This window comes from Bufo gargarizans, chromosome 6, assembly GCF_014858855.1.
Source record: "Bufo gargarizans isolate SCDJY-AF-19 chromosome 6, ASM1485885v1, whole genome shotgun sequence".
Taxonomy (NCBI): Eukaryota; Metazoa; Chordata; class Amphibia; order Anura; family Bufonidae; genus Bufo; species Bufo gargarizans.
In genome coordinates, this window is record NC_058085.1 from 296985122 (window position 1) to 297011957 (window position 26836).

The 26836-nt window shown below is 39.8% G+C and overlaps 1 protein-coding gene across 7 annotated transcripts in view; it reads left to right on the forward strand.

Annotated features, from left to right (window-relative positions):
* ANK3 (ankyrin 3) overlaps window positions 1–16694 on the forward strand; it is a 695467-nt gene extending 678773 nt beyond the window's left edge. For 6 of the 7 annotated variants that reach the window (XM_044296177.1, XM_044296180.1, XM_044296181.1 and 3 more), the window contains 3 exons: window positions 2561–3227; window positions 4665–4995; window positions 6510–7089. In XM_044296177.1, coding sequence (XP_044152112.1) covers window positions 2561–3227; window positions 4665–4995; window positions 6510–6923 — 1412 coding nt within the window. In that variant the 3' untranslated portion in view covers window positions 6924–7089. Of the gene's footprint in view, window positions 1–2560; window positions 3228–4664; window positions 4996–6509; window positions 7090–10441; window positions 10526–10644; window positions 10717–12884; window positions 12967–15339 lie in introns of those variants that run through there. The other variant, XM_044296175.1, reaches the window with a different exon arrangement.
* Window positions 16695–26836: the final 10142 nt, after the last annotated feature.

The window sequence follows — 26836 nt, forward strand, 5'->3', positions numbered from 1 at the left end:
GCTACTACATGGGGAATGCATGGAGCTATTAAAACAGGCATGTCAGGAATGGTGAAAGGTCCTCTTTAAATGATACAATTCTCACTGCTTTCAGTCACCACGATGGAGAGCTTAGGATATTTAACTCAGTAATAAGACAGTATGCTGTAAGTCCTCCCTATGTCTCTGCAGAAGATTTGGACCTAAATATGTTAAGAAATTAATCAGCTCAAAATTTTGGACTTATCAGGTTAAAAAATCAAAATGGTGTGAAATGAGGACATTTACTTTTAAAATAGCCTTTGCCCAAGCTTCCCTGCTAATGCTTTCCTCTTAGATAGTGGAGGTCCCGAGTCAAGAGGATAAAGTGGAGGGTGGTTACTTAAAAAATAAAATTTATAAAATAAATGGTAAATATTAAGAAAGAGAGAACAGCTGATATGTTCTAACCATAAAAACGATGGGTGTAAACCTTCACGGAGGACTGTAAGTCAGGTTTGGTGCCCAGGGGGGCACTTGTGTAGAATAATAACTGTATTAAGTTTGAAGCACAATGTGATTTTAACCTTGATATGAAAATTCTTGTCATAACACTTATTCTGAATGCACGCTTGCGAAATGCGCTTTGCCCTTTGCAGTTTCATATCATCTTCTTATTTAACCAGCTTGAATCTGCATGCGTAATGACTGAGCGTCACCGTTCCTGTCTCTCCTCTGAATCTTTTACACCTCATCAAGACCAGACTACAAGTCTAATGCTCTTTCAATTGAAGACAATCAGCTAATTCACCTAGAACAAATAATATGTTTATTATCATATTATATAGTTATAAAAACTAACATTTGTACAGTTTTCTATATTCTAAGCCATTAGCTAAATGCAAGTATTATATGATGACATATGTTGCTTTATTGCAATATTGTTTTAGTATGACAAAAAAAAATGCATGTGATTGATTGTGCATTGCCAAATATGCATAAAGCAAGCCTTTAATGCAAACCCAATACCAAGTAGGGAGATTTTTGAGAATGACATATCCTGAAGGGGATAAGATATCCATCCAACAATATACATTTATTTTCCAGTTCCAGAGTATCTGCAAGTATTTCCACTGGTCCATATTTTCTACCTCTGCTACAAACTCACTAAAAGAGCACCTGTCACTGTTTGCATGTTAGAATCAATAATTATAATATATTTTCAGTAGAATATTCACCTTTTACATGTTTAGTCTTTTAAGGCTTTCCATATTGCTTTCCATATTTATTGGGTTTCTGGATAGAGGTATATATGTTAAAGTGTACCACCAGTGATCCACTTACAACCTTCAAATTTGATAGTTTCATTCATTTAAAGGCTGTACTTCAGGCTGCTGCACTGTACTTCCTTCCTTCTGATGTGAGCTGAAGTAGCAAATAAATTGATAGATACAATAAAATTGAGATGTAACTAAAATAACTTGACTATCTTACCCAAACAGATAATTAAAAGCTGCCTATCTACAGAGAGAGCTTCGCAGCTAATGACATCCTGTGATTACAGCAGCCTCTGCATTCATTAGAGCTGGCATTCTCCGCTGTAGGATAGGGGTTTCACCATGGGAATGTAACAACAGTGGTAAGGGGTGGAAAGACCAGTAGCAAGAGTAAGATAAACTAGTATACACAGTAGACTGATCACTAGGCTGCATATCATCTATATCTGTGAAAGGGCAGACACTGCTAATTTCCTGCTAGTGAATTAAGAGGAAAAATATGTCTTCAGCATAAATGGATTTGAGGTAAAAGCTTCACAAAGGCTGCATAAGAGCACTGTGAAGTTTTTAGGCTATACTGGAGGTACAATTTAACAAATAATTAAACACAATTTTGATCTAGAAATATATACAAAGTATATTACAAAGTATATTAGTCTAAAACAGTTTTGGCAACAGGGATGAATTGCATTTTGGTGACAGATTCTCTTTTAAAGCTTTAATTCAAGTGGTCATTTTACAATATCTGTTGCATCTATTGCATTGTCTATTCATCATGTAACATGACTGTGCTCATTATAGCTATATATATGTCCTCCATGGCTTATTACTATTTCTTTTCCTTTTTCTCAGTGTTTTTGATCTTACCCATGACAACAAATTCTCTTCATTCTCCAAGGCCACCTTATTCATCATATTCTACTCATCCACTTATAGTTACTATACCTGAAATATTCTTATAGGAGACCTTTCCTGTACTATGTCTTCCCTTTAGATTTAGCTTCTTGCTTTAAAATGCTCTGTAGTCTTTTATTGTATGCCAGTGTGGAATAGTTTGGTTTCCAGATGCACTGGTCTATTCACTTCACCAATAAAATAAGAAAAAAAAGATGTTAACTTTTAGGGTTGCATAAGACCTTAAATATGTGGGGAGATGTCAGCATACAAACTAACATTAACACTATTCACAGTCAAAACTTTTAATTTTAGTATACTAATATTTCATGTTCCTGTCTTCAGTCATTTTATCATATCATAGTGCTTGTATTATATTTTTGTTGTTTCATAAATCCATTTCATTCAGGTCAGTGTACTGTTTTCCTCAGGTTATCCTACCATTGAAGTGGAACTGGAAACTCCCACTGGTTTGCGTTATGTGCCTCCTACCCCCCTTCACCAAGATGATTTCTTTAGCGATAATTCTAGTGTAGAGTCACCCCTTAGAACTCCTAGTAGACTGAGTGACGTGTTAGTAACCCAACAGGGAAATGGAGATATTTCAGCTGCACCACCAGTGGTGGTGGCAGAAGACACTTCTCTAGATGACAGCAGACCGGACTATTTAATTCACAGTCCTGATGCTTCTTATGAAATGGCCATTCATCGAGTAAAATTTGAAGATATAAAGTTGGATGATGATCCCCAAAATCAAGGTAGCTACATCGAAGTTGACAAGTCTGTTCAATACAAAGAACAAAAACTGATTGAAAGAGCACAAGTATCTGACCATCTTGAGAGAAGCACATCTGGTCCTGAGGAGGAGATCACTGAAGAAAGGCTTAAATTACTCTTTAAGCATCTTCATCTTGAAGAGGTTGAGTCAGAGGAGATGACTGAGGAGAAGGTTCAGGCCATCCTCAAAAATGTTGAACAAGCAGAACAAGAAATGTCTTCAATTGCAGGTTGGCGAACAGAAGCAACAAGCATTCATGTGGAACAATCAATGCCTGAGCGGAAACTCAATAGTGAACTGTTAGAGCGATTGGATGACAGGTATGTCTCAATTTACCGCTAGTTAATGAACACAAAATAAAGAAAATAATTTCATTGGTTAATTGCATGATTCAATGCAGAAAGGAAGAATACACTTTATGCAATATAAAATACTTAGTATAACTACGACTTTTGAAATGGACAAAGAAATACATTTATTGGGTTCATACAACCTGTGGTGTGACCACTTCTAGAAAAGCTTGCCTAAAGCCAATTTTTTTTTTATAAAGTCTGCTATTTCATGCATGTTTATATTATTCAATTGCTTTTTAGTTGTTTTTTTAGATTAAAGGGTTATTCCAATCATGAACATTTATCACCTATCCACAGAATATGTGGGTGAGAGTTGGGCTGATGGGATCCCAAAAATTGGCAGCACGGGGTCTACTTCTCATCAACACCTCTACTTTGTGAAGAAGTTGTATGGTGTTTTGTCCTTGTATGCATGCTGCCGTACCATGCAGCTCTGTGAAAGATGCAGAAACAGTAATAGTGGCCGTACATAATATAAATGATGGTTCAGCCATTTAATCTTGCTCCTGTGCCTAGGAGAATGTAAACAAGATGGCCTACAATTTCATAATGACTCAACTTTGGTACTAAAAAGAGAATCTGTCAACTGGATCAACCCGATTAAAGGGTTGACACTTATGTCCCTATGTTGCACCATTCCTGAGTGAAATAACATTAAATTAATATGTAAATTCATCCTTTCGGTGTACCTAGTGGTTAATCCAAGTCCCTCGGAGCACCTGAGCTCCTCCACTTCTCTGTCCCTTTGATTGACATGAAAGCACTGGGCATCTGGCTTGCAATCTCACAGTTGTGCCATAGTCTACATTAGAGTGCTTGTGGAATGCATCAGCCTCTGTTTCCCCAGCAAAACACCCGGAAGAGGACAGGCTTGGCTTAATTTGGGTGGAGAATTGTCATCGGCGAATACGCAGTAGTCATCCACACTGCTCAGGAAGCAGATCTACTGTGCATGTGCCGATAGTGTAGACTGCGATGCAGGTGCAAGATTACAGGGTCTATCGAGATGCCTGGCCTTTGACAATGAAAGGGACAGTGCAGAGAGGAAGAGCTCAGGTACTCAGAGGGCCTAATTGAATACTGTATGAATAAACAGTTATTTTGCTCAGGAATGATGCAACCTAGAAACATAAATGAGGAACTGCTTTACTTAGCAGGATCAACCCAGTCAGGATTATGCTTGGTTTAATAAGGTGGAACAGGCTGACGTGATCTTTAAAGTCGATCCCAGTTAAAAATATTGCTTAGGAATCCTACTTTATTCATTATCCTCAATAGTCAGTATAATGTAAGGTGTCACATTTATAAATATTAAACAATATACAATAATTTTTTTGTTTTTGTGCACTTGGATTGCACGCAGTATTGCATAATAAATCTGTTACTTTCTTTGCCATTTCTTAGCCATGAGTCAATTACCTCATATCTCAAGGGAGAAGTAGGAAGACTGGGCTCTAATGTTAGTCCTTCTGAGTCAGTAACAGAAGGTAAAACGAGTTCCAGATGTCCGGAGAAAGAACCTGTGAAACTGAACGAAAAACAGAAACCAAAAATATTCCAAGGCAAAGTGGAACAGACAACACCGTCAGTAGGACATCAGAAATTTCCAGAGATGACAAGCAAGTCAGTAATTGGAGAGCATAAGAGCTCACTGCCCATTAGTGCAAAACGGACTGGCTTGGAGGAAGGAAAATCCAAGCCTTCAGCCCATGGAGAAGGAACATCTTATGAAAAGGTACAGTTCGATTCAGTTGTTGCATAGCTAGCGTGTACTGGTAAATCTTTCTAGATCAAAAGGTCTAGTGAAAATATATTATGAAAACCATAAGCCACGTATTTTTCACGACAAATAAGATTCAGAACAATGCTCTTTAACTCATTGTGAAACCTCTGAAGCCGAATTGTAATTGTATGTACAGAAATAACCCCATAAAAAGTTTGTAACTACATCCAAAGTCATATATTATAGCTCAAAGCTGAATTCACAATTTCATATTGCTGTCAGAAGCTCACCTCTTATTAAGCAAGGCACTATGCTGCATTGTATTCTCTTACCACTTCCAACATGAATCAAGGAAGTGATACCAGTTACTAAGCACTGAAATAATAGGGTTTTGAGCAATATTGTAAAATCTTAAGGATACTTGATTTAGAAACAACGAGAAATTCTAGTTTAGTAAAAACAGCACCTCCTGATCACCTATGGAATTTCAATTTACAGTGGCAAAATGACTCAAAGCCCTTGCCACTTGCATAAAACAAAATAAAGAAAATATATTTTTCATTGACCAAATTTGATATTGTTCATGGAGTTAGATCTATTGCACAGTCTGATCTTAGACATTAATAAAGTAATTTCTTATGTGACCTACAAATGTGATAGACCAGTTGTTACCTACGCTAATGGATAGTCCACTTAGCTGGATAATGTCAATAATCACTAGTATTAAGTGAATCGAAGTGGACTTCGATCCAAATATCAGGTTAAAATAAAAATGTTATGCTTTGTGGTAATGGCAGTAAAAATAAAAGTAATCACACTTACCTCATCCATTTGGGTGCGAAGAGGCTTCCGCTGCCATCTTGCTTGAAGATCCCAATGCGAAATCTCATGTGCGGTGACGTATGATGTCACCACGCCGGCCGCTCTGATGACGTCATCACGCGCTGCACAAGATTTTGTGCTGGATCTTCAAGCAAGATGGCTGCGGGGGACTCTTTGCAATCAAATGGATAAGATAAGTATGATTTCCTTAATTTTTTTTATTATTTGCAAACAGTAAAATGCTTTAATATGGATCTCAGATGCCGCGATCAGTGATGAACAAGCCATCTGAGGGGTTCAATGATGGGGGAACAGTGCAATCACCATTCCCTTTCATTGCACCCGCTATTTACAAAGAAATGCACTTCGTGATGAAGTAATTCGTCACAAAGCAAATTTTTTTGTAAAATTCGGTGAAGCAGCCAAATGGAATATTAGAGAACCTAGCTCATCTCTAATAATCACTGTAAATGTGGTACTACCAATGTAGAGACTCACAAATATTGGGTCTTCATAAAGCGTAGAAGTTATCGGTCCAGAGTTCCTCTCACAAAGTGGTTACACATATTACATTTCACAGCCTTATAAGGAGCACCCACAACTACTAATCACCAAACTGGAAAACAAAGATGTCCGCCATCACTCGAAGACCCTCAATATCACTTTCTGGCTTCATAGATAAAAATATTTCTTTTTCTTTTAAGTCTTCTGGTAAAACATGCCTAAAATGCATTTATCAGGATTCTAGTGACAGTGAATATGAGAGTGGGTCGAGTTCAGATGAGGAACGAAGAATCACTACAAAAATTACTCGGCGACGGCTGATTTACAAGGTACCGAGTACAGCTGACTCCCGGCACCGGCATGAGTTTTCAGTTCTGATAGCTTGGATGTTTGCTATTAAGCATGTTGTAACACTTTATTTTAATTTATCACTGGACAAACTAAGGCTTTACAATGCATATATTAATTGGCCAAACTTCCTGGCATTGATATATGGAGGTTCTAAACTTTCAATATATTTTTATTTATTTTTTTGCTCCATTGTATTACGGTTATTATTAATTGATATTAAAACATTTTCTATTGATTTTAATTATCACCGAACACATCCATAAGTTATGCAGTTTAATTGACATCATCAGTAGGATATATATTAGTATTTACTGGTATATATTGGAACATGGAGCAGAATCTGGTGCTTTACAACTTTGAGGAATCACGGGCAATGAGTAAACAGCTACATTTTGGTATAGGAAATCATACAAACCGGATTCCAAAAAAGTTGGGACACTATACAAATCGTGAATAAAAACTGAATGCAATTATGTGGAGGTGCCAACTTCTAATATTTTATTCAGAATAGAACATAAATCACGGAACAAAAGTTTAAACTGAGAAAATGTACAATTTTAAGGGAAAAATATGTTGAATCAGAATTTCATGGTGTCAACAAATCCCCCAAAAGTTGGGACAAGGCCATTTTCACCACTGTGTGGCATCTCCCCTTCTTCTTACAACACTCAACAGACGTCTGGGGACCGAGGAGACCAGTTTCTCAAGTTTAGAAATAGGAATGCTCTCCCATTCTGGGCTAATACAGGCCTCTAACTGCTCAATCGTCTTGGGCCTTCTTTGTTGCACCTTCCTCTTTATGATGCGCCAAATGTTCTCTATAGGTGAAAGATCTGGACTGCAGACTGGCCATTTCAGTACCCGGATCCTTCTCCTACGCAGCCATGATGTTGTGATTGATGCAGAATGTGGTCTGGCATTATCTTGTTTAAAAATGCAGGGTCTTCCCTGAAAGAGATGACGTCTGGATGGGAGCATATGTTGTTCTAGAACCTGAATATATTTTTCTGCATTGATGGTGCCTTTCCAGACATGCAAGCTGCCCATGCCACACGCACTCATGCAAGCCCATACCATCAGAGATGCAGGCTTCTGAACTGAGCGTTGATAACAACTTGGGTTGTCCTTGTCCTCTTTGGTCCGGATGACATGGCGTCCCAGATTTCCAAAAAGAACTTCGAATCGTGACTCGTCTGACCACAGAACAGTCTTCCATTTTGCCACACTCCATTTTAAATAATCCCTGGCCCAGTGAAAACGCCTGAGCTTGTGGATCTTGCTTAGAAATGGTTTCTTCTTTGCACTGTAGAGTTTCAGCTGGCAACGGCGGATGACACGGTGGATTGTGTTCACTGACAATGGTTTCTGGAAGTATTCCTGAGCCCATTCTGTGATTTCCTTTACAGTAGCATTCCTGTTTGTGGTGCAGTGTCGTTTAAGGGCCCGGAGATCACCGGCATCCAGTATGGTTTTACAGCCTTGACCCTTACGCACAGAGATTGTTCCAGATTCTCTGAATCTTCGGATGATGTTATGCAGTTGATGATGATAGATGCAAAGTCTTTGCAATTTTTTGCTGGGTAACACCTTTCTGATATTGCTCCACTATCTTTCTGTGCAACATTGTGGGAATTGGTGATCCTCTACCCATCTTGGCTTCTGAGAGACACTGCCACTCTCAGAAGCTCTTTTTATACCCAATCATGTTGCCAATTGACCTAATTAGTGTTAATTGGTCTTCCAGCTCTTCATTATGCTCAAATTAACTTTTTCCAGCCTCTTATTGCTACTTGTCCCAACTTTTTGGGGATTTGTTGACACCGTGAAAATTTGAATCAACGCATTTTTCCTTTAAAATGATACATTTACTCGGATTAAACGTTTGATCTGTCATCTACGTTCTATTACAAATAAAATATTGACATTTGCCATCTTCACATCATTGCATTCAGTTTTTATTCACAATTTGTTTAGTGTCCCAACTTTTTGGGATTCCGGTTTGTAATTTTAGTTGTGAAATTGGTGCACTATTCCTCCTTGCCCTGAGGATTCCTTCTTTCCAACCAGTGATGATTCCCTTCGCTGTCCTCCCACCTGAATTCCTTTTGTTCAGTTTGGTTTATAGAAGGCTTCTCTTTTTGAGCATGGTTAGCAGAAGCCAGATTTATCAGGATCTGAACCTTAGCTTCTGTGCATGTTTATGTGGATTGTAGGGTGTATAATGGAGAAGAGGAAGAAAATAATAAAAACAAAGATGAGAAACAGGTTGGGCTAACACAACATTGAACAGAAAAAAAAAAATGTTGTGCCTGCAGTAAAAATTTTGTAAAATATTAAGGTTGCATGTAAGTTTGATGTGTTGTTTTCCAGACTGGAAAAGATGCTAATGAATTGTCTCTAGATATGCTGTAAAAATCTAATGGGTGTAGGGCTGACCCCTGGGACTCTTGACCATCAAAAGAATTAAGGGACTGATACCCCCGCTACATTTCTACTGCACAGTGCTGCTCCTGCCATCTGCTGTGGAAGGCACTGCAACACAACATCATTCAAGTAAATGGCATTGTATTGCCGATGCTTGTGCAGAAGGTGGCCCGGAGCATCACTGTGCAGAGGAAAAACTACAGCACTTATACAGAGTTTGTTATTAGGAAACTTACAGCTAAACTGTGCCCAATGCCTTGTAGGGCTAGTGCAGATGAATGTAATGATACCTTTCACTTAGTGACCTGTTGCTTCATTCTGAAGAAAAAGGACTTTCCAAATAAGCAGTTGAGTGCACTGAGGGCGGCCCAAGCCCCTCTGTGCACCCTTGCTTCCCCTGCTTACTCGGACATTCTCTCCCTCCCTTGATTAACAGGGCCAGACAAGATGACTATGCAGGAATTTGGCCATGTCAATAAAGGAGAGGGAGGGACTGGCAGAGGAAGCTGGAAGAACAAGGATGCACAGAGCAGCTTGGGCCCGCCCTCAGTGCACTCAACTGCTCATTTGGAAAGTATTTTTTCTCCAGAATGAAGCAAAGCATTACTAAGTGAAATGTATCATTACGCTCGGCTAAGCTAGCCCTACAAGGCATTGTGAGTGGAGACTGACTCCTACTAACTAAGGACCAGTTACCAATCAGACTGTTACCAATGAGGATACAATGGCAAATCCTAGCAAAATGCTATGTCTTTCCCTACAGTTGGAAAGACCCTTTAACTGTATTGTCAGAAAGAAGAACAAAGGATTTGCTTTGTTTCCGAAGACAGCGCTACTATTTGTCCACGAGAGCTCAGCTCCATTCATGTGATCAAGTGCAACAACAAACATATCTCATGTTCAAAAGTTTTTTATAATACAGTATATGGAGAACCTTAAAAAATGACCCATTGCCAGTGGCCTTAGACAATTTATACTTTTACTTTTCCATATTATAGTTACTTAGAACTGCAGCAAATGACGACTGTATGGGGTGTAATTTATTTTCGCCATTCACCATTGATCCAAGAGTTGATCAACTGTAAAAGTTTCCAGTTGATCATGATATTTATGACTAAATTAAATAAGGTCTGTTCATTGCCTGCCATTTGCTGCAATATATTTGAGATACACTTTACAATTTGCAATAAATAGGAAACAATGTTTCTTTATACTAAACCTTGCTTATGGCCAGTTTCACCCACTTGTAGCATGGTTCCTAAAGGCTTATTATCCTCCTACCCCGCATGCCTGGCGTGCTGTGCTTAGGAAATTCAGATTGATATATGATTGATGTAATAAATCTGACACTCTCTAGGGGGAGGAAGTTAAAAACATTCCCGTTGAATCTGTTACTGAAGAACAATACACAGATGAAGAAGGCAACATTATCACCAGAAAAGTAATTTTTTCTTCTATGTCCTACGTTAATTTGGGAAGTGTTCCCACAGTCGGCTTCTTGTGGTGTGAATCTTTTGAATACTGAACCCCATACAAAGCCAATGTTCGTGCTTCTCCCAGGTGACAAGGAAAATCGTGAGACGGGTTGTGGTTCCACAGGAGAAAAAAGTTGGTGGAACTGTAATGGTTGGGGCAAGTAATTTTGTCTGTTGTGTTGATCCATGCCTTGTTGTGTGCCAGTTTTAATGTCGTAAGACGAGTGGTTTGTATTAAACTTTGTGTCATACCTCACTTATCAGTCTTCAGGTGGATTCACACGTGCCAGCTTTTGTCTTGATGTTGCCACAACTATCACATGAACGTGGCTAAAAACTACTATGGTTCTGTAAAATCTTGGCAGTTTTTGTAAAATTGTGATAGTTCTGCAATTTTGCAATAACTGTATCAAAGGAGGACATAAAACTGCCTGCAGATATATGGTACCGGCAACATAAACAGTGATTTCTTGTATAACTGGTGAGTTTCGAAGAAGCTGCCATCATACTGGCACTTGTATGTTATACAGCACTAGCACTGGTCTTGTGCAAATATAAGTTTGCCTACCTTCAAAAGCAGACATACAGTATGTGCAACTGCACAGAGGTCCTCTAAACATTGGGCCCACGCCTACCACCAAAAAATTTAAAATAATATGTGTAATGTTTCCGTCTTCCTACTACACATCAGGCGAGGACTATGCTAATAGTTCCCATGGCTTATAATTACTAGTGGATTGACCCACTATTGAGGGATTTTATAAAGGGAACTCTCCCTTAGTCCAGTTTTACATAAGCATAATACAAGTGCCCATATTAATGCTCCAAATTCTGGCCTGACCACAGATATAATGATCTGCACTGACAGCATCATGGCTGTCAGTCCCAGTGAAACCATGAGACCAGACCCATAGGAACTGGCAGCACCATAGGGATCTATTTGGTCAGTTTGTGTCAAAGGACTCATGGGTTTAGCATGACTTGTGACCATAACACAGATTTAATTCTGCATCTGTATTAAACTCATCTGACATTGGTCTTACTCTCATTAATGCCCCCTAAGAAGTTCATGCACAGCGGCCCTCGGCTAACTATGAACTACAGATGAAGCAGTTGTCAACAGCACGGTTACTATAGCTGTCATGGTGGATTAACTCTAACAGTAAATGTATTAGAACGGCTACATAAATAGCTTAAAGTGTTGTGGTGCGATACATTAATAGTGTATTATGCATTTGTGTTGCATTATGTTTAACAGTAAAAACTAAAACAACAAAGGTCTAGGGCAAACTAGAAATTATCCAGACTCCTTCCAGCAGCATGTAGCTGATATGGTTGAGAAGGGCTGTTAGGTAAGTATTCCAGGTAACTCATTTGTTCTATAATGGAGGTTTGACTGGAATTTGCTCCGGTTAACACTAAAAGGGAACCTGTCAGTAAGATTATGGTTCACATTGCATTACCTTATCAATCCTATTATGTTGTCCCCGATGGAGTCCTTTTAAAGATCTTCTGAATCCTAAATGCAATGAAAAACTATTTTATTCCACACTCCTGCTGTCTGCTAATTAGCACTTTTAAGTCAAGAAAGTTGGGTCTTTCTTCTTATGAGTCAAGTTAATCACATCCAGATCCCCCCAGTCCACATTTCATATCATAGTGAACATCCCCACTGGAGGTGAGGGGATGATGATGTCTGTGACAGAAAAGGTAAATCAACAGGCAAGGGGTGGGCTTTGGGGATGGCTAATTTGATTCAGAGGAAGAAAGCCATCCTCCTTGAATTGACAGAGCTAATCATCATATGGTAGGAGTAGAGAATATAGATGATTTTCTCTGAGGACTCGTAAAAGAACAACACAAGTAATGTGAGAGGCCAATATCTTGCTGACAGATTCCCTTTAAAAAGATTTTGCGTGACTTTTGGTTTATACATTTTACATTATTTAACACATGAATCTTATTCTTGCCCCATGTCTTGTTTTGAAGCCTATAATATTTTTTGCTAGAATTGCATTTGTTTGTTGTACTAATCTTTCTAAATTCAAAATCTAATTCCACCAGAAGGCCTACTGTAAATGTCCGCCAGAGTGAGAACCCAACCTCTGGTTTAGGGTTGACCTTGAGCCCTTCAGAAACTTATGGACAGATTGCTCAGAGGGAAAGGTCCTCTACAAGCCATTGGGTGGAATTATAGTATAAATACATCTGTTGTGCCTCAATACTTGACTTTCAGTTTTAAAGAAAAATGAAAAAAAAAAAAATATTAGTATTAATCATTTTCATTGAATTATCTATAACCATTCACAATCATTTAAATTCTAGAATGATGGGCATAAAGTGAAGACCAAGAAGGAGGTCAGACACATTGAGAAGAAAAGTTATTCTTAATACCATTGTGATTCAGGTCAGTAGTAAAGATGAATCCAACTATTCAGTTATTGCCCATTCTGTCCATAGCTAAATGCACTATGCCAGATATGCAAATACTCACAATATTGAAATTGCAACACCAAGAAAGGCAAGTAAAAGGTAGTGTTGAGCAAGTTGAAGTCCACAAAGTCAACTTTGATCCGAATTTCAGGTAAAATTTGATTTGCTGCGAAAAAAAATCGAGATTTTTTTTCTTTAATATTTTTTCATCATTTGCATATTATTAACATCTCTATCGACCTTGTGATTTCCATAATTCCATGACTGTTACTTTTTGGGGTTACAATTTTAATATTGAGGAGTGTAATTGGCATAATACCATATTTTAAAGAACCTCACAATCGGATGATAACTTAATATAACTATGGGAAATACACAGATACATGCAGGTGAAAAACCTGTCCAATGTGATCTTACACAAAAAATTAGGCACTGGCTTACAAAATGCACCCATAAGTAATCTTCTGACAAATAGTAGTGCCAAACCAGATAGGTCCTGCTTACATTCTCATCACCGGAAATGTCTAAAACAACTTTACATTGATGGAGTTTCCATTGGATAAAGTGTACCTCCAGGCATACTTTCTTACCCAATCTGACATCGGCATGGATAGACACCACTGCACACTGGTAACCATAAGATGCATAGTTAGTATCATGGCTGAGTCCTATTAATTAGGATAAGACCCAAGTACGATACTCACTGGATGTTGTACAGCTGCCTTGACATCTGCGCTGCCTAGCCCAGCATCTATCCATGTCTAATATCAGATCAGGCAGACAAGTTTGCTTGGAGGTACACTTTAAATCTCAGAGCAAGACCAAAGATGTTTGGATTCTCTATAGAGAGAAAACTCACCAATCAGAGCTCAGTATTCATTTCTTCAACTGCCCTGGAAAATTGAAAGCTGCTCAGTGATGTATTGCTATGAGCAACAAGGCCAAATCTGTGTTTCCCAATTTGGGTTCCTTGGGGCCTTGACAAGGATCCTCTAGAAAGCATCCGTAGCAAAAGCTATAACATTTAGGCTGCTGTCATATACGAGCTCACATTTACTAATGTGAGTGCACTGGCATAAATGTCACCCATGGCACATCTAGGTTTACATAAATTCTATGCACATAGTTCAACAAGAACCTGGCTTACTGTAAAAGAGTTATGTCCTTATATGCAACAAAATTGCAACACAAGTCTGGTGTAAAATTCAGTCACAAAGTGAACCAACCAATAGTTGTTATAGAGTGAGAGAAAAGTGTCTTTCCCTGCACCAGATCTGTCATCCAACCTGAGCCCACTTAGTTGATGCCATCTATAGAATTAGTAAATCTCAGTAAATCTCCCCCGTAGTCTTTTTTTTTTATAGCAAGGAGGGGGCTTTTTCTTTTTTGCATTTTAACATAAACAGAAGTTACTTTAAAGTTCATAGTAAATTATGAAATTCACTGCACAATTGACAACATGTTTTCTTTTTTATGGCATTTTTTGCCTTGCAGTTTTGAGGTTTAGGCATTTTCGTTAAAACGTAGTATGTTCTGGCTATGGCATTATGTTCCCCACAGGCCTTTCTAAGTTGAAAAAATGGCTGTATAAAATTTTGCAATTAAAGCTACAAAAGCAGCAAATAAACTTGTAAAAGCACATTACATTTTTTGACACAAAAAAATAAAGCCCAAAAATATGTGCACATAACACAATGATCTTCACGATTATCTACAGGTGTAATAGAGCCTTAATGTCAACATGTACCACAGTTAAAATTACCCTTAGAGATAGGATCTACTTGTTAGTTATTGTTCAGATTCCTAAATGAGCCATTACTATATTATCCTTAATATTTTTACTCCTTCTAAACCAAATAGTTGTTTTCCGTAACGCAACTTAATTAATCGCATATTCATGTAATTTTTTTGAATATATTGATGGAAGTCGTCACAAAATACTTATTACACACTACACACATTACACTGCACACTATAGGAAAAAGCGCTGGCTTCTCTGGTGGCCGGGACTGTGGGAGCGCACATAGGCTGGTGCTTTTTCCTATAGTGTGCAAGCACGGCCACCGGTACTGGATTGCAGGGTTGTCGTAACCATAGAAACGAGCTATGTATAATGTGATGGAAAAATGAATCCAGCCAGCCAGTAAGTGCCTTGGGTTAACTTTATGTACATGATAAATGCTATTCGCTGAAGTGACACAACCCCTTTAAAAAATCTATTGCCCAAATTCCAAATATACTGTTCCTCAACATATGCCAAAAAATATTAGAATAGGTTTGCGCGATGGGCGTACTCACCGTCATCCCTGACCCCAAAAAGCTAATTTTTCTGTCTTTTATCCTACAGGATGAATGGATACTGCCAGTATTCAGAAGAAAAAACTAATTAGTGGAGAACACTGAAAAACAAACAAAAGAGTGTGTGTTTGCCGCTTCCACACATTAACCGCATGGGTTTTTTTTATGCAAGAAACCTTTATTTTAGCATGAGCCAATTATACAGAGCATGGGAAATCACCTTCATTCGGATGGGGTCAAGGAGTGTGTAGTTTACAATGCAGTGTACATATTAAATACCATGCTGTTAACGTCATCTCTTCAAGAATCCGGATTTTCCTGGAGCTGGGACACCACCGAAGATGATGACCTTGGATGGACTCGTGAAAGACACAATAATCACTCAATAAGCAACAGTTCGCCTTATTTCACATGTACCCCAAAAACTGGGGTCTAAAATGCTCTCGATTTTCTTTTATAAATCATCAATGGATTTGCTGTAAATAAGTGACACTTGTATAAAACTCTAACAAGACTACAACTCATGTTAATAATGCACCGCCTGGTAACTACTTACCAACCGAAGATCACTCACATAACCATATAACCTGATAGGTGTCTGACAATACTTCACCGATAGGGTATATACTGGGTGCGTCTTCACCAAATCTTGTATATTATCAATTCAATTGTTTGTATATGAAAAAAAAAAAAACTAAGCCAAGCAGATTTTACACAAATTTCTTTAATTCTGCTGCAATGTGTAACAGTACACGACAAACAGGGACTTCTGCTATCCTGAATCATTTTCTTCAGATTAATATTTTGGTGCATGTATCACTCACTTTACTTTGACTTAGCCTTTGTTCAACTTTGCGAAAAGCTACACTAGAACACAAAGCGACATCAGAGCTATCGACACAAGCCCTTTATTTAATGGGATTGCTGTTGCCAACCCCTTCATGAACTTTTACAATGAAAATAATAATATATTGTACAGTAGTGCGTAGTCACAGGCACTTACTGTATTGCTTTTACAAGGGTGCGGCAATGGCTTGAGGTTTTAGAGATGATGTTGTGCTTAAGCCAAGAACAAAAGGAAACTGAAAAAGGAACAATTAGATCTTAGGCAGGCGACATGATGTAAAGTCCTTACTGTATTGTGTACTGGCTATAAAGATGTAGACTCTATTCAGTAAAGCCAATCATCTGTATTCATTCTAGCAGTGTAATATTAGGTTGTTAAATGCTGCTGTGTTTTAAAAGGGCATTTTTATTTTTTTGGGTTTTGGTGAAATCTTTTTGTTGATTATATTCATATGAAAACAGCATTCATTGATAATAGCTCTAATAACAATGTATGAAATCAAACACTGGATGATCTAGTTGATTATTTAAAACAAAAATAAATTGTGTTTAAAATGGTCCCGACTTATTTTTTCTTAAGGTAGACTAAAAGCGTACAGTAACTGGTTGACTGAGCTCTAATGGGTGTCGAGTAGGTGCTCTGATGTCTCCCATATACTGCACGCAGAAGAGGAGATCCTGCTCTCTTGTCTTTCTCTCATATACAGAGAGGCAACAGCAGCACAGAATAGATCATAGAGAAGTACTGAGCAGTAATTGTGAGATAGTAAACACACTTACTATTAGCTGCAACAGTCCTCTCTTCAGAGACTTCTATGGGCAGCATGTAATCTGAAACTTGAAGGCCCCTTTCACACGAGCGAGTTTTCCACGTAGGTGCAATGCATGATGTGAACGCCTAGCACCCGCACTGAATCCTGACCCATTCATTTCAATGGGTCTATGTACATGAGCGTTTTTTTCACGCATCAGTGAAAAAACAGCATGTTCTATATTCTGCGTCTTTCACGCAGCCCTGACCCCATAGAAATGAATGGGGCTTCAGTGAAAAACGCATTTCATCCGCAAGCAAGTGCGGATGCAGTGCTTTTTTCATTAAATGGTTGCTAAGAGATGTTGTTTGTAAACCTTCAGTTTTTTATCACGCACGTTAAAAACGCATCAAAACGCATTGCAACCGTGCGGACAAAACTGAACAACTGATCGCAATTGCAGACAAAACGCTTGTGTGAAAGAGGCCTAAAGGGGGTTTTCAGGAATACTGAGTGCCCTCAGCCTGCCTCTCTAAGCAGAAGATTCATACTTACCTGCTCTAGTCCTCAAGGCTACCTCTGCTGTGTCTATGTACCAGTCCCTGGCTCGTTTTCTTCGGTCCTACATGGGCATGGTCACATGCTCTGCTGCAGCCAATAATTAGCTTCTGCAGTGATGTGGCCACACGCAGCACTACACCTCTGAAGCCAGTCATTGGCTGCAGCTGAGTATGTGACCATGCCCATGTAGCGTCAGAAGAAAACAAGCCAGGGGCTGGAACAGGGACACAGCAGAGGCAGCACAGAGGGCCGGAGTGATATGGAGCATGTAAGTATGAATCTGGCAGGCTGCTGGCCTTTTGTGAAATCTTAGTATTCCTGGAGAACCCTTTTAATGTGCTGAAAGTCCATCCTATCTCCCAAGATGGATTTAGCAGGGAATTCAGTCAGTGAACAGTTTAGGAGGGAGGATGAAATAAAAGAGCCTGATACATGAAGAAAGAGGCATTTTTCTATGATAAGATGTATTAAGGAGTTCCAAATATCAACCACTACTATTGATTTATGTCAAGTTCGTTGAACGTACAGGGACTATTCAAAGTTACATTTGTTTAGACTTTGTTTCTGTAGCCAAGAATGCAACGCTCTTCGATATACCGTATAATCTTTCTGAAACTGTAATTCAGTGCATGACAACTACAGGCTATACATTACCTAAGTGGTGTGTGAAGATGGAGTAGTTTTATACAATAAGTGTTTTATAATGAAATATTTATTACCTATATACCTTAAACTTATGTAGCCTAATAGTTCGGCATAGTTCAGAGATTGTCACCATCCCTGCCTCCAATGGAACTCACAATTATTTCCCTATTTAAAGGAAATATGTCACCAAAAATATTAGCTGCCAGTTAAAACACATCCTTTTTTATTTTCTGATTATAGATTTATTTATTCTATTTCTGCACATGATTATGGGGGCGGCCATCTTGCCTGAGCTGTTCTTAAGAGCATTTACAAAGCATTAACAAAATTGCTGTAGGGCAGCCCCATGGTCCATAGAAACAATGGTCAGAAGGGGACCTCAGTGACTTCTATGGGGGAGTTTTCTAGGCATGTTCTGTGCCCTGTGCAGAGGTCATTTTACAAGGAAAGAATAGACAAGCTCTGACAATTACCTATTGTGAAGAGTGGATCCTGTATTATCTATCATTCTAATCCTGTAATGGTATCACCTTGGAGTATAGATAAGCAGATAACTACAGTAAAGTTATCTGTACAGACCAAGAAGTGGCGCCTATTATTAGGCTTAGTGGCCAGAGGGAAAACTACAGGAATTTATGGTTTATATGTTTAAATATACTGTAGATATTGACATGGAAAATTGAACATTTCATAAAAAATTATTTAAAAATATGTTAGACATAAAAGCTTGATTTAAACAATAAGTTATTTTCTGATGACACATTCCCTTCAAGCCAGGTACACTGGGGAGATTTAATTGGAAGCCAATTAACTTGTCAGCAAGTTTTTGGTGTGTGAGAGTAAATCAAAGTAGTGCACATGGAGGAAACTCATTTTTCCATGGTCCAGCTACAAAATAAGGATGATTATTTTAAACAGACCACATACAAGAATGCCATCTGTCGCAGACCCATTCACTTGAATAGGCAAGTCAAGTGAGAAAATCAGACCAAAATATAGCATGCCGCAATTTTCTCTGCACTGACAATCCACGCAAAAAAATGTGAAGTGGTCCATTGAATTTAATGGGTTAGTATTCAGTGTGTTCGGCAATCATGCAGCATCTGGATGTGAACATCATTTATTTCAATGAGACTTTTACTATGCCAATGATGTAAAACTGGAGCCAAGGAAAAATTCACCTGTTCCTATAAATTTTTTTAAAATAATGCTTCACCCCCTTTATTTTGGCCATGGTCATTTAGGTTGTGGTGGCACTGCCCCTTCCTCTGTATTTGCATGATAGGTATGTGTAGGATGATGAAGCCCTGGCACCACACACAACTAGGGGCTAATCTCCGGGAGGTGCTGGGAGTCACATTGACCATGAAGTCTGATCTGCAGGCAGCATGTTATAGATTGAAATCTACTCTTATGGGAAAATATTCAGTAATATAATTTATTTATTTTAATTCCTGCTCATTCAGGGCTTAGGAGTCCAGTGAATGGTCCTATTGAATGATTGACAGCCATGGGCAAATTGGCCTTAGACCCTACAGGGAAATTTCCCAGTGGGCCGCTTAATCCCTCCTCTTGGCCATCAGCAAGGTACATAAAGATCTGATGCTCTCATTATTAATTAATGTAGGTGCATCAGGCACAGCTTTATACTGTGAGGTGGGCGGCAGTATGTTGTGCTGCACTGTGGTATCTGGTTCTGCTGAGGTAGTATGCTGTGCTGCACTGTGGTATCTGGTTCTGCTGAGGTAGTATGTTGTGCTGCACTCTGGTATTTGGTTCCGTTGGGGTGGTATTCTGTCCTGCTCTACGGTATTGCTGGCCCAGCCTACTTCTGTTGTCCTGCCTTCTGTCAATTTGGACCCGCCTACAACATTGGGCCACTTTAGCTTTTTTCCAGGGCCACTTTAAGTTCCCAGTCCGCCCCTGTTGACAGCTATCTCTGTGTACACTTTTACAAGGAAGGCTGTCACTGAGAAGGACCACCCATTGGACTCCTAAGCCCTGAATGATCAGGAATTAAAATGAATAAAATACCAGTTCTACTGACTCTTTTCTATAAACTATATATCAATCTGCTCAGCTCTTCCTGCTCTATAACATGTTGCCTGCAGCTCTGACACCATGTTTAACATGACAGGAGAAATGGCTCCTCTATTACTAGTGATTCATTTTTCTCTGTATGCCTACTATACACATTACCATAGACATTACTAGCGGGTAAATTATGTTGGGCACAACAAGTTTTGCAGAAACATTGCGCATGTAATGGATGGTTAGCATTTTTCAGCATGACATGAATAGCCCACATAGTTCTAGATGTTTGCAGGGACGTGATTACTGCAGGCAGACAGCTTTTATATGCCAGCTTTCTGCAGATGCCTCGATTCAATTGTTGTAATATTAGAGGAACAATGGCAGAATAGGAAAGAACAAAAAAAAGTTCACAAAGGGCCTCCAAACAAGCATAAATCCTGATCCCTGAGCGTACAATGTCCATGGGCAACCAGAATCTAAAAGAACTTTCAATGGTATCAGACGATGTCAGGATGAATAGTCTAATTATCTCCTATAACATAGAGATCAGAGACAGACACATTGCGAAAAGGTGCTAAAAAAAACGTACCACTCTATAGAGTCTAGACAACTTCAGTCTATATGCCCTATGCTCCCCTCCCGATCCCCACTGACAAGCACTGGCTCTTGCTCAGTCAATCACGTTGTCCATGTATCATGTAGACACCAATTCATTTGAGTGGTCGGATGTAATACAAGTTGGAGCAGCTACCGCAGGGTAATTGAGCACTTACCATCAGCGGATCAACATGGTGTCTCTCATTTTAAAGGAGATGTCTGTGATGAGACAAGCCCTTTAAAGGAATTGTCCAGACAAACTTTTTGAAGTTGTTGTCTGTCATCTTCCAAAATCATCACCACACCTGTCCATGAGTTGTGTCTTTAAAGGAGTCGGTTTTTAATGTGTGGCTCTTCACCCTGATACCATACCCCACAGCTTTGCAGTTACGGATAATGGCACACAGCTCATTGATTTCAGTTCTGATTGGGCATAGGGCTTACAGGGTATAGTCTATGGTGAGTTCAAAGGGCAAATCACAGTTTATGGTGACAGCCAGTGATCAGAAATGTCTTATCTGGCCATCAGAAATATTTTCCATCTGTCAGAAATATATTAGATATTCCTCTCTAGCAATAATCGTATACTGTATAATCCCTATCACAGCTGCGTGTAATGGGTATTACTAGAGAAGCAGTCAGTAAATTTTACATTAAAGATTGTGAATAGACAAGAACGGTGTAAACTGTAAACTTTATTGATATCTGATTGTGGTAGAAGGGTTTGGTACAACTTGTTGGATGCCATGATCTAGACGCTGGTAAATGTCTGGGTTGTGTTGTGAATAAATGGCCTAATTAGATGCAGAGCAAGCGCTCATCTTCTCACTACTTTTTCCAGAAAAGATGAGATAATCAAGAGCATACTTGATGGGGGTAACTTCATACACAGAAGTCCATTTACCCATACCTCTGGTGTCATGTACAATTACACAGGGATACGAGGATCTATACCTCTCTCTGAAGCCTGTCAGCATGTCTTCCGCTGTTCCCTCACCTCCTTCATGTTGGCTGACATGAGCGATGTTTGAAGGGGAAGGGGGGGCTATTTCAACCTGTTCTATCCCAGGCTGTATAGCAGGTAAACAATGTGAGACAGGTCTGTTTCAATACAGGAGCCAGAGCCTTTAAACATGGTCAGAACTGACATGTGCAGGCAATACCACGCTCACTTCTCTGGCTGCCATACAATCTGAGATAGAGCCATTGATAGCTGCTGCCCCCCCCCCCCCACACTTTCCTGATTTCAGAGTACAAGATGTATAGGGCCACATTCATTAAGACCGGCATTTTAGACACCGGTCTTACTAAAGCCCTATACCTAACGGTGGATCCGCCGGAGTTATGACGAGGTGCCATCATCTACAAAACTTTGGTGGCTCCTCCGACACTTCCAAATGAAAAACAGCTTCCTAAACCATTTTCTACGCCTAAAACAGGCATAGAAAATGGTGATACAAGCCTGCCGGCCCATCCCCACCCACACCACACACCTTTTTTTAGACCTGGCGTCAGCAGAGAAGTCGCAGATTGTGACGCAAAGGACCTTTGTGCCACAATCTGTGCCAGAAATATGGACTGGCTGAGGGACCACTAGCTAGGTGCTAGCCGGAGCATTGGGGGACGCTGTGACGCCTGGGCGCAGTGTCACGAGGCCGGAGTCGGAGGGACTACTGGGCCACGCTCCCCCATAAAGGTACTGGATCAGGGGCGTAACTATAGGGGAAGCAGGGGAAGCGGCTGCTTTGGGGCCCTGACCCAGAAAGGGGCCCATCCATGAGGAGGAGGACTAAGAGATTTTGTCAGGGCCCCCTCAACAGTATTACACAATGAAATAATATACAGTGATGGTATAGACAGTGTACAATATAGATGGAACAGCTGCCGGGCCTGGTCTGAGAGAGCGATCTTTACTAGCCACAGGAATGGGGGCGGCATGAAAGGAAAAGGTTGTGAAAAAATTACTGGGGGAGGGGGGCCCCATTCAAAAATATGCTGTGGGGCCCTGTAATTTTTAGTTACGCCACTGTACTGGATGTGAGACCGTGTGTGAACAGGGCTCTGTACAGTCAGGCGGCTGTGGGACACTGGGCTGGGAAAACCGCTTGTAATTAGCGTGTGCGAACGGTGCTTTAAGTGAGGTAGGAAGATACCTTGTTTAGTTAGAGCCCAGCCGGCCAGGTGTTTATTTTGTATGATTTATGTTTGTTTTGCCGAGGTGCCAAATAAAAGCGATGTTTGGACCCTAAACTTGGTGTCTGGCGAAGATGCTTGTGTGAATAACCCCCGGAAAGGAGCTTAACCCCCACAATATGTATCGATAGATTAGATGATAGATGATCTCACCAACATTTCTAAGGGTAATGTCATATTGCTGGCTTATGTTTTTGAACAGCAATATAGTGGCATAGATGCACATATATATTGTGGCAATGTGAACATTGAGGTGTTGTTTCCCCAGGTCCCAGTCCGGGACTTGAGGCATGCTCATGTCCAGGGATCCTATTTAATCCTGCTACTGGATCTTGAGTGTGGCTCACCCTGAAGTGTCTTGTGAAGCAGAGTCCTGGTGAGGCTCTGTGTGAGTGGTCTCTGCCGAGTGGGCTGAGGGGCCACGGGGCTAGGCGATAGCCTGAACTTTGGGGGACGCGGTGACGCCTGTGAAACGAGGATCACGAGGCCAGAGTCGGGAGGACTACTGGGCCACAATCCCCCAAAAGGTATTTTGGGGGATTGTCACAGCCTGGAGGTTGCTGGACTGAATGGCTGAGGAAAGCCGCATTTGTGTTCCATGTGTGAACAGGGCTCTCTAGGTGAGTCAGGGATACGCTTGTGTTTAGTTAGAGCCTAGCCGGGCAAGGGTTTGTTATTTTGTGTGGATGTCACACGTGATAAGTTGATGCTGCGACTTCTTAACCTGTGCTTTGCTAAAGTGTCTGAAATAAAGCAAGAGTTTGGACATTATCATTGTGTCTGCGAAGATATCTGTGAGTGTGACCCCCTGAAAAGAGACGATCCCTTACAATATTTCGAAGGAGTTTTCCAGTGTGCATCAACATCCCGTGAAAACTATTATTTATGAAGCTAGCTGTAATTTTGTAACGTATTTATTTTACCTTTATTGCTCCTATCCTCTGTTCTGGGCTGTGGTCACATGACCATGTCCATACAGCTGGGGGACTGTCTATGTAACCAACTAGGTGGAAGGGGCTATAAACTAGCTGGGCGTTGTTAGGGGTAGTGTGGCAGAGAAAGGAGAGGTGCATCATGGGTTTGGTTGGATACAGCAACATGAAGTGTTACATACAGGATGTAAACAATCCAGACTGATTTGATTACATGGTAAAAATGGGTCTGGGGAGTCCAAATTTAAGAAAAATGTTGGAGATGTACATGAGGTAAGTAACTAAATGAGCATCTTTGCTAAAAAAAAAAACATAGTAATTCTGGAAATCCCTTTAAGATCATCTACATCTATTGTGCGGGACCATTGGCCTTTACAAGGTATTTGCTGAGAGTCAGATGTAGATGGTAATCTGTCAATTTTGGGGGCAAGACTGAAATGATTAAAATAAATCAGCAGAAAGTGTAAACATGAAACCTCCATCTAGCGCTGTATCTGCTGAAAACTGCATACACTTTATCTCAAGAGAAATGTCTTGTCTACCCTGCTTATAAAGATGTTACTGCATTTCTAGCTGAGCTGGTGTCTAACCTCTCCACCTACACAAATATCCTGGAGACAGGAGCAAGAAAATAAAAACTGCGTGCAGTGGAGAAAACGGAGCAGAAGGACATCTTCAGATCCAGGCAAGACATCAGAACCTTACAGTCAATGCTAGAGATTTAAAGATTTATGCTGATAATTGATTTTAGAAATTATTTATATCTGTTCAGTATGACTGAGGTAGGTGACATCTACCAGATGGAGCTAACCTATCCTGATGAGGTTCAAATGGCTACACACAGGTTCCATGGATTTTCCCATATTTTTTTCCTATTGGGATGCTGGTCGGTTAAAGGGAGTCTGTCACCTACATTCTGCCAGGTAGGCTAGATACTCTGAGATATAACCTATATACCGGTACCTTTCTTGTGAAAATCCTGTAAATCTTCTCTTCCTAAGAATGCTTCTTTTTATTTTTTATGAAAATAAGGTTTTTGGTTCACCAAGAGCTGGGCTTCTCCTTTTGGTGCACCTTTGCTTTACCATATCTCTACCCAGTACCTTCTTCTCTTGTTTGACAGTCCCTAAGAATTCAGAGCTGGTAGTGATGATGTCATGTGATGATATATATACCGTAGCATTCATATGTCCTACTAGAGAATATATACAGCATAGAGGGGGCTACCACACTCAGAATACCACCTCTGTGAACTAGATCAGAGACCTACTGCAAAGGTAAGATCCTAGCCAGCTTAGGGGTTTATTAAGGCTGGTGTCTAAAACGCCGGTCTTAATAAATGTGCTCTAATGTGACCATGTATTCATTTAAATGAGCGGTATGCATAAATAAGGAGAGCCTGGGACCCACAGAGCCAGAACCAAGCAGCGGGGAGACAGTAAGTATAGTTCTCTTAACAGGTGACACGGAGCGGGAAATTTAAAGTAAAAGTAAACTATGGACAACCCCTTTAAACAATCTTGTTAGGTCTACTTGAGTTGTTTTGCATTTATTCTCTCCAATAACTTAATTGTTAGAAACAGGGAGATACCCGTTTTCGTGTCTTCTCTCTGCTGGCGGCAGGCCGAGCAGTCTACAATGTCAAGCTTGTGTCATGGTATAATTATAGTTAAAACCAAATAAATATAAGTATTACAGTCCTGGTCCTGTGATTGTTCTACCAGTATTTCCCATGTGCGTTCACTAGGACTACGGCATGCATACATGTTTGGTTGCCATCATTTCACTCTCAAGCGATAAATCCAAAGATTACAAAAAACACCCACAGTAAGTGGATAATAAAATGGATAATTTGTCTCCATAAAGCGGTAGATTAAGGAAATGCTTAATACCCACTTATTAAGTTGATCATTGCAATTATGCCAATGGATGGTGCCGTCCACAAGCCTGGGCTGCTCTTGTACTGCAGTATACTATTACAGAGCAGCTGGTGGTCAGGCTCTATTAGATCACCCATTACAGTAAAGACTAGTGCGAGCGGAAACCTTACATTCACAGCTCTACTTTACATGGCGACAAACAGTTTTTTAATCCAAATTACCTAGAAAACTGATGACATAAAATCCAAAGGGGCGGGTGGAAAGCTATTAAGGATGCATTTTTATCTGTGTTCAATTAAATAAATAAAATTACTAAACTAATAAAAATTTATATCAATCAATCTTGGTAATGGGAAAATGCTTGTCATCTTTCACATTTCCAAAAATGTTGCATTTCTTGGGGTTCTTGTTAAAAACGCATAGATAATTGCTACAGAATGGTTGCATATTCATATACTTTCAAACATGTGTAAAAGTAATTCTTCCAGACCTAAATATCACGTCTGCGTGTGATTACAAAAACAGACCAGTTTTTTTTCTAATGAAACAATCTAAAAGAATTCTTCTGTGTCTATGTGTTGTTGGTACATGCTTGTTATAGCACCCCCTAGTGTTATTTCCTTTAATTTTCCACCTAATGTTTCCAGCGTTGGTTATTGGCAGGCCTACACAATAGCAGGAATCCCTCACCTGTGGATCCAAGAGGGGGGACGTAACTACTGAGCATGTGTGACAACCAACACTGGACACATCAGGTTGATGCTCTGAGACGCTATCAAAAAGAACACAGGGAGGGGGCATAACAAGTATGTAACAGCAATATCTAGACACGGGAGAGTTTAGAAGGTTCCAATTAATAAAGTGTTTTTCAAAATGTAATCATACTGTAGGGTATGATTAAAGCCAACTTATCAGGTGAGTTCTGCTACTCTATCTGAGAGCAGGAAATGATAGAGGGAGAGATATATGTGGTATATATCTAATATAGTAAGTCTAGTTTCAAAGATCAGCAAGTGTGGACCCCCTGTGCCAACTAAATGGTTTGGCATGGGGCTAACCCTAAGGGCACTATTCCGGCGCTCCCCTGGTATCTACCCTTTAACCCC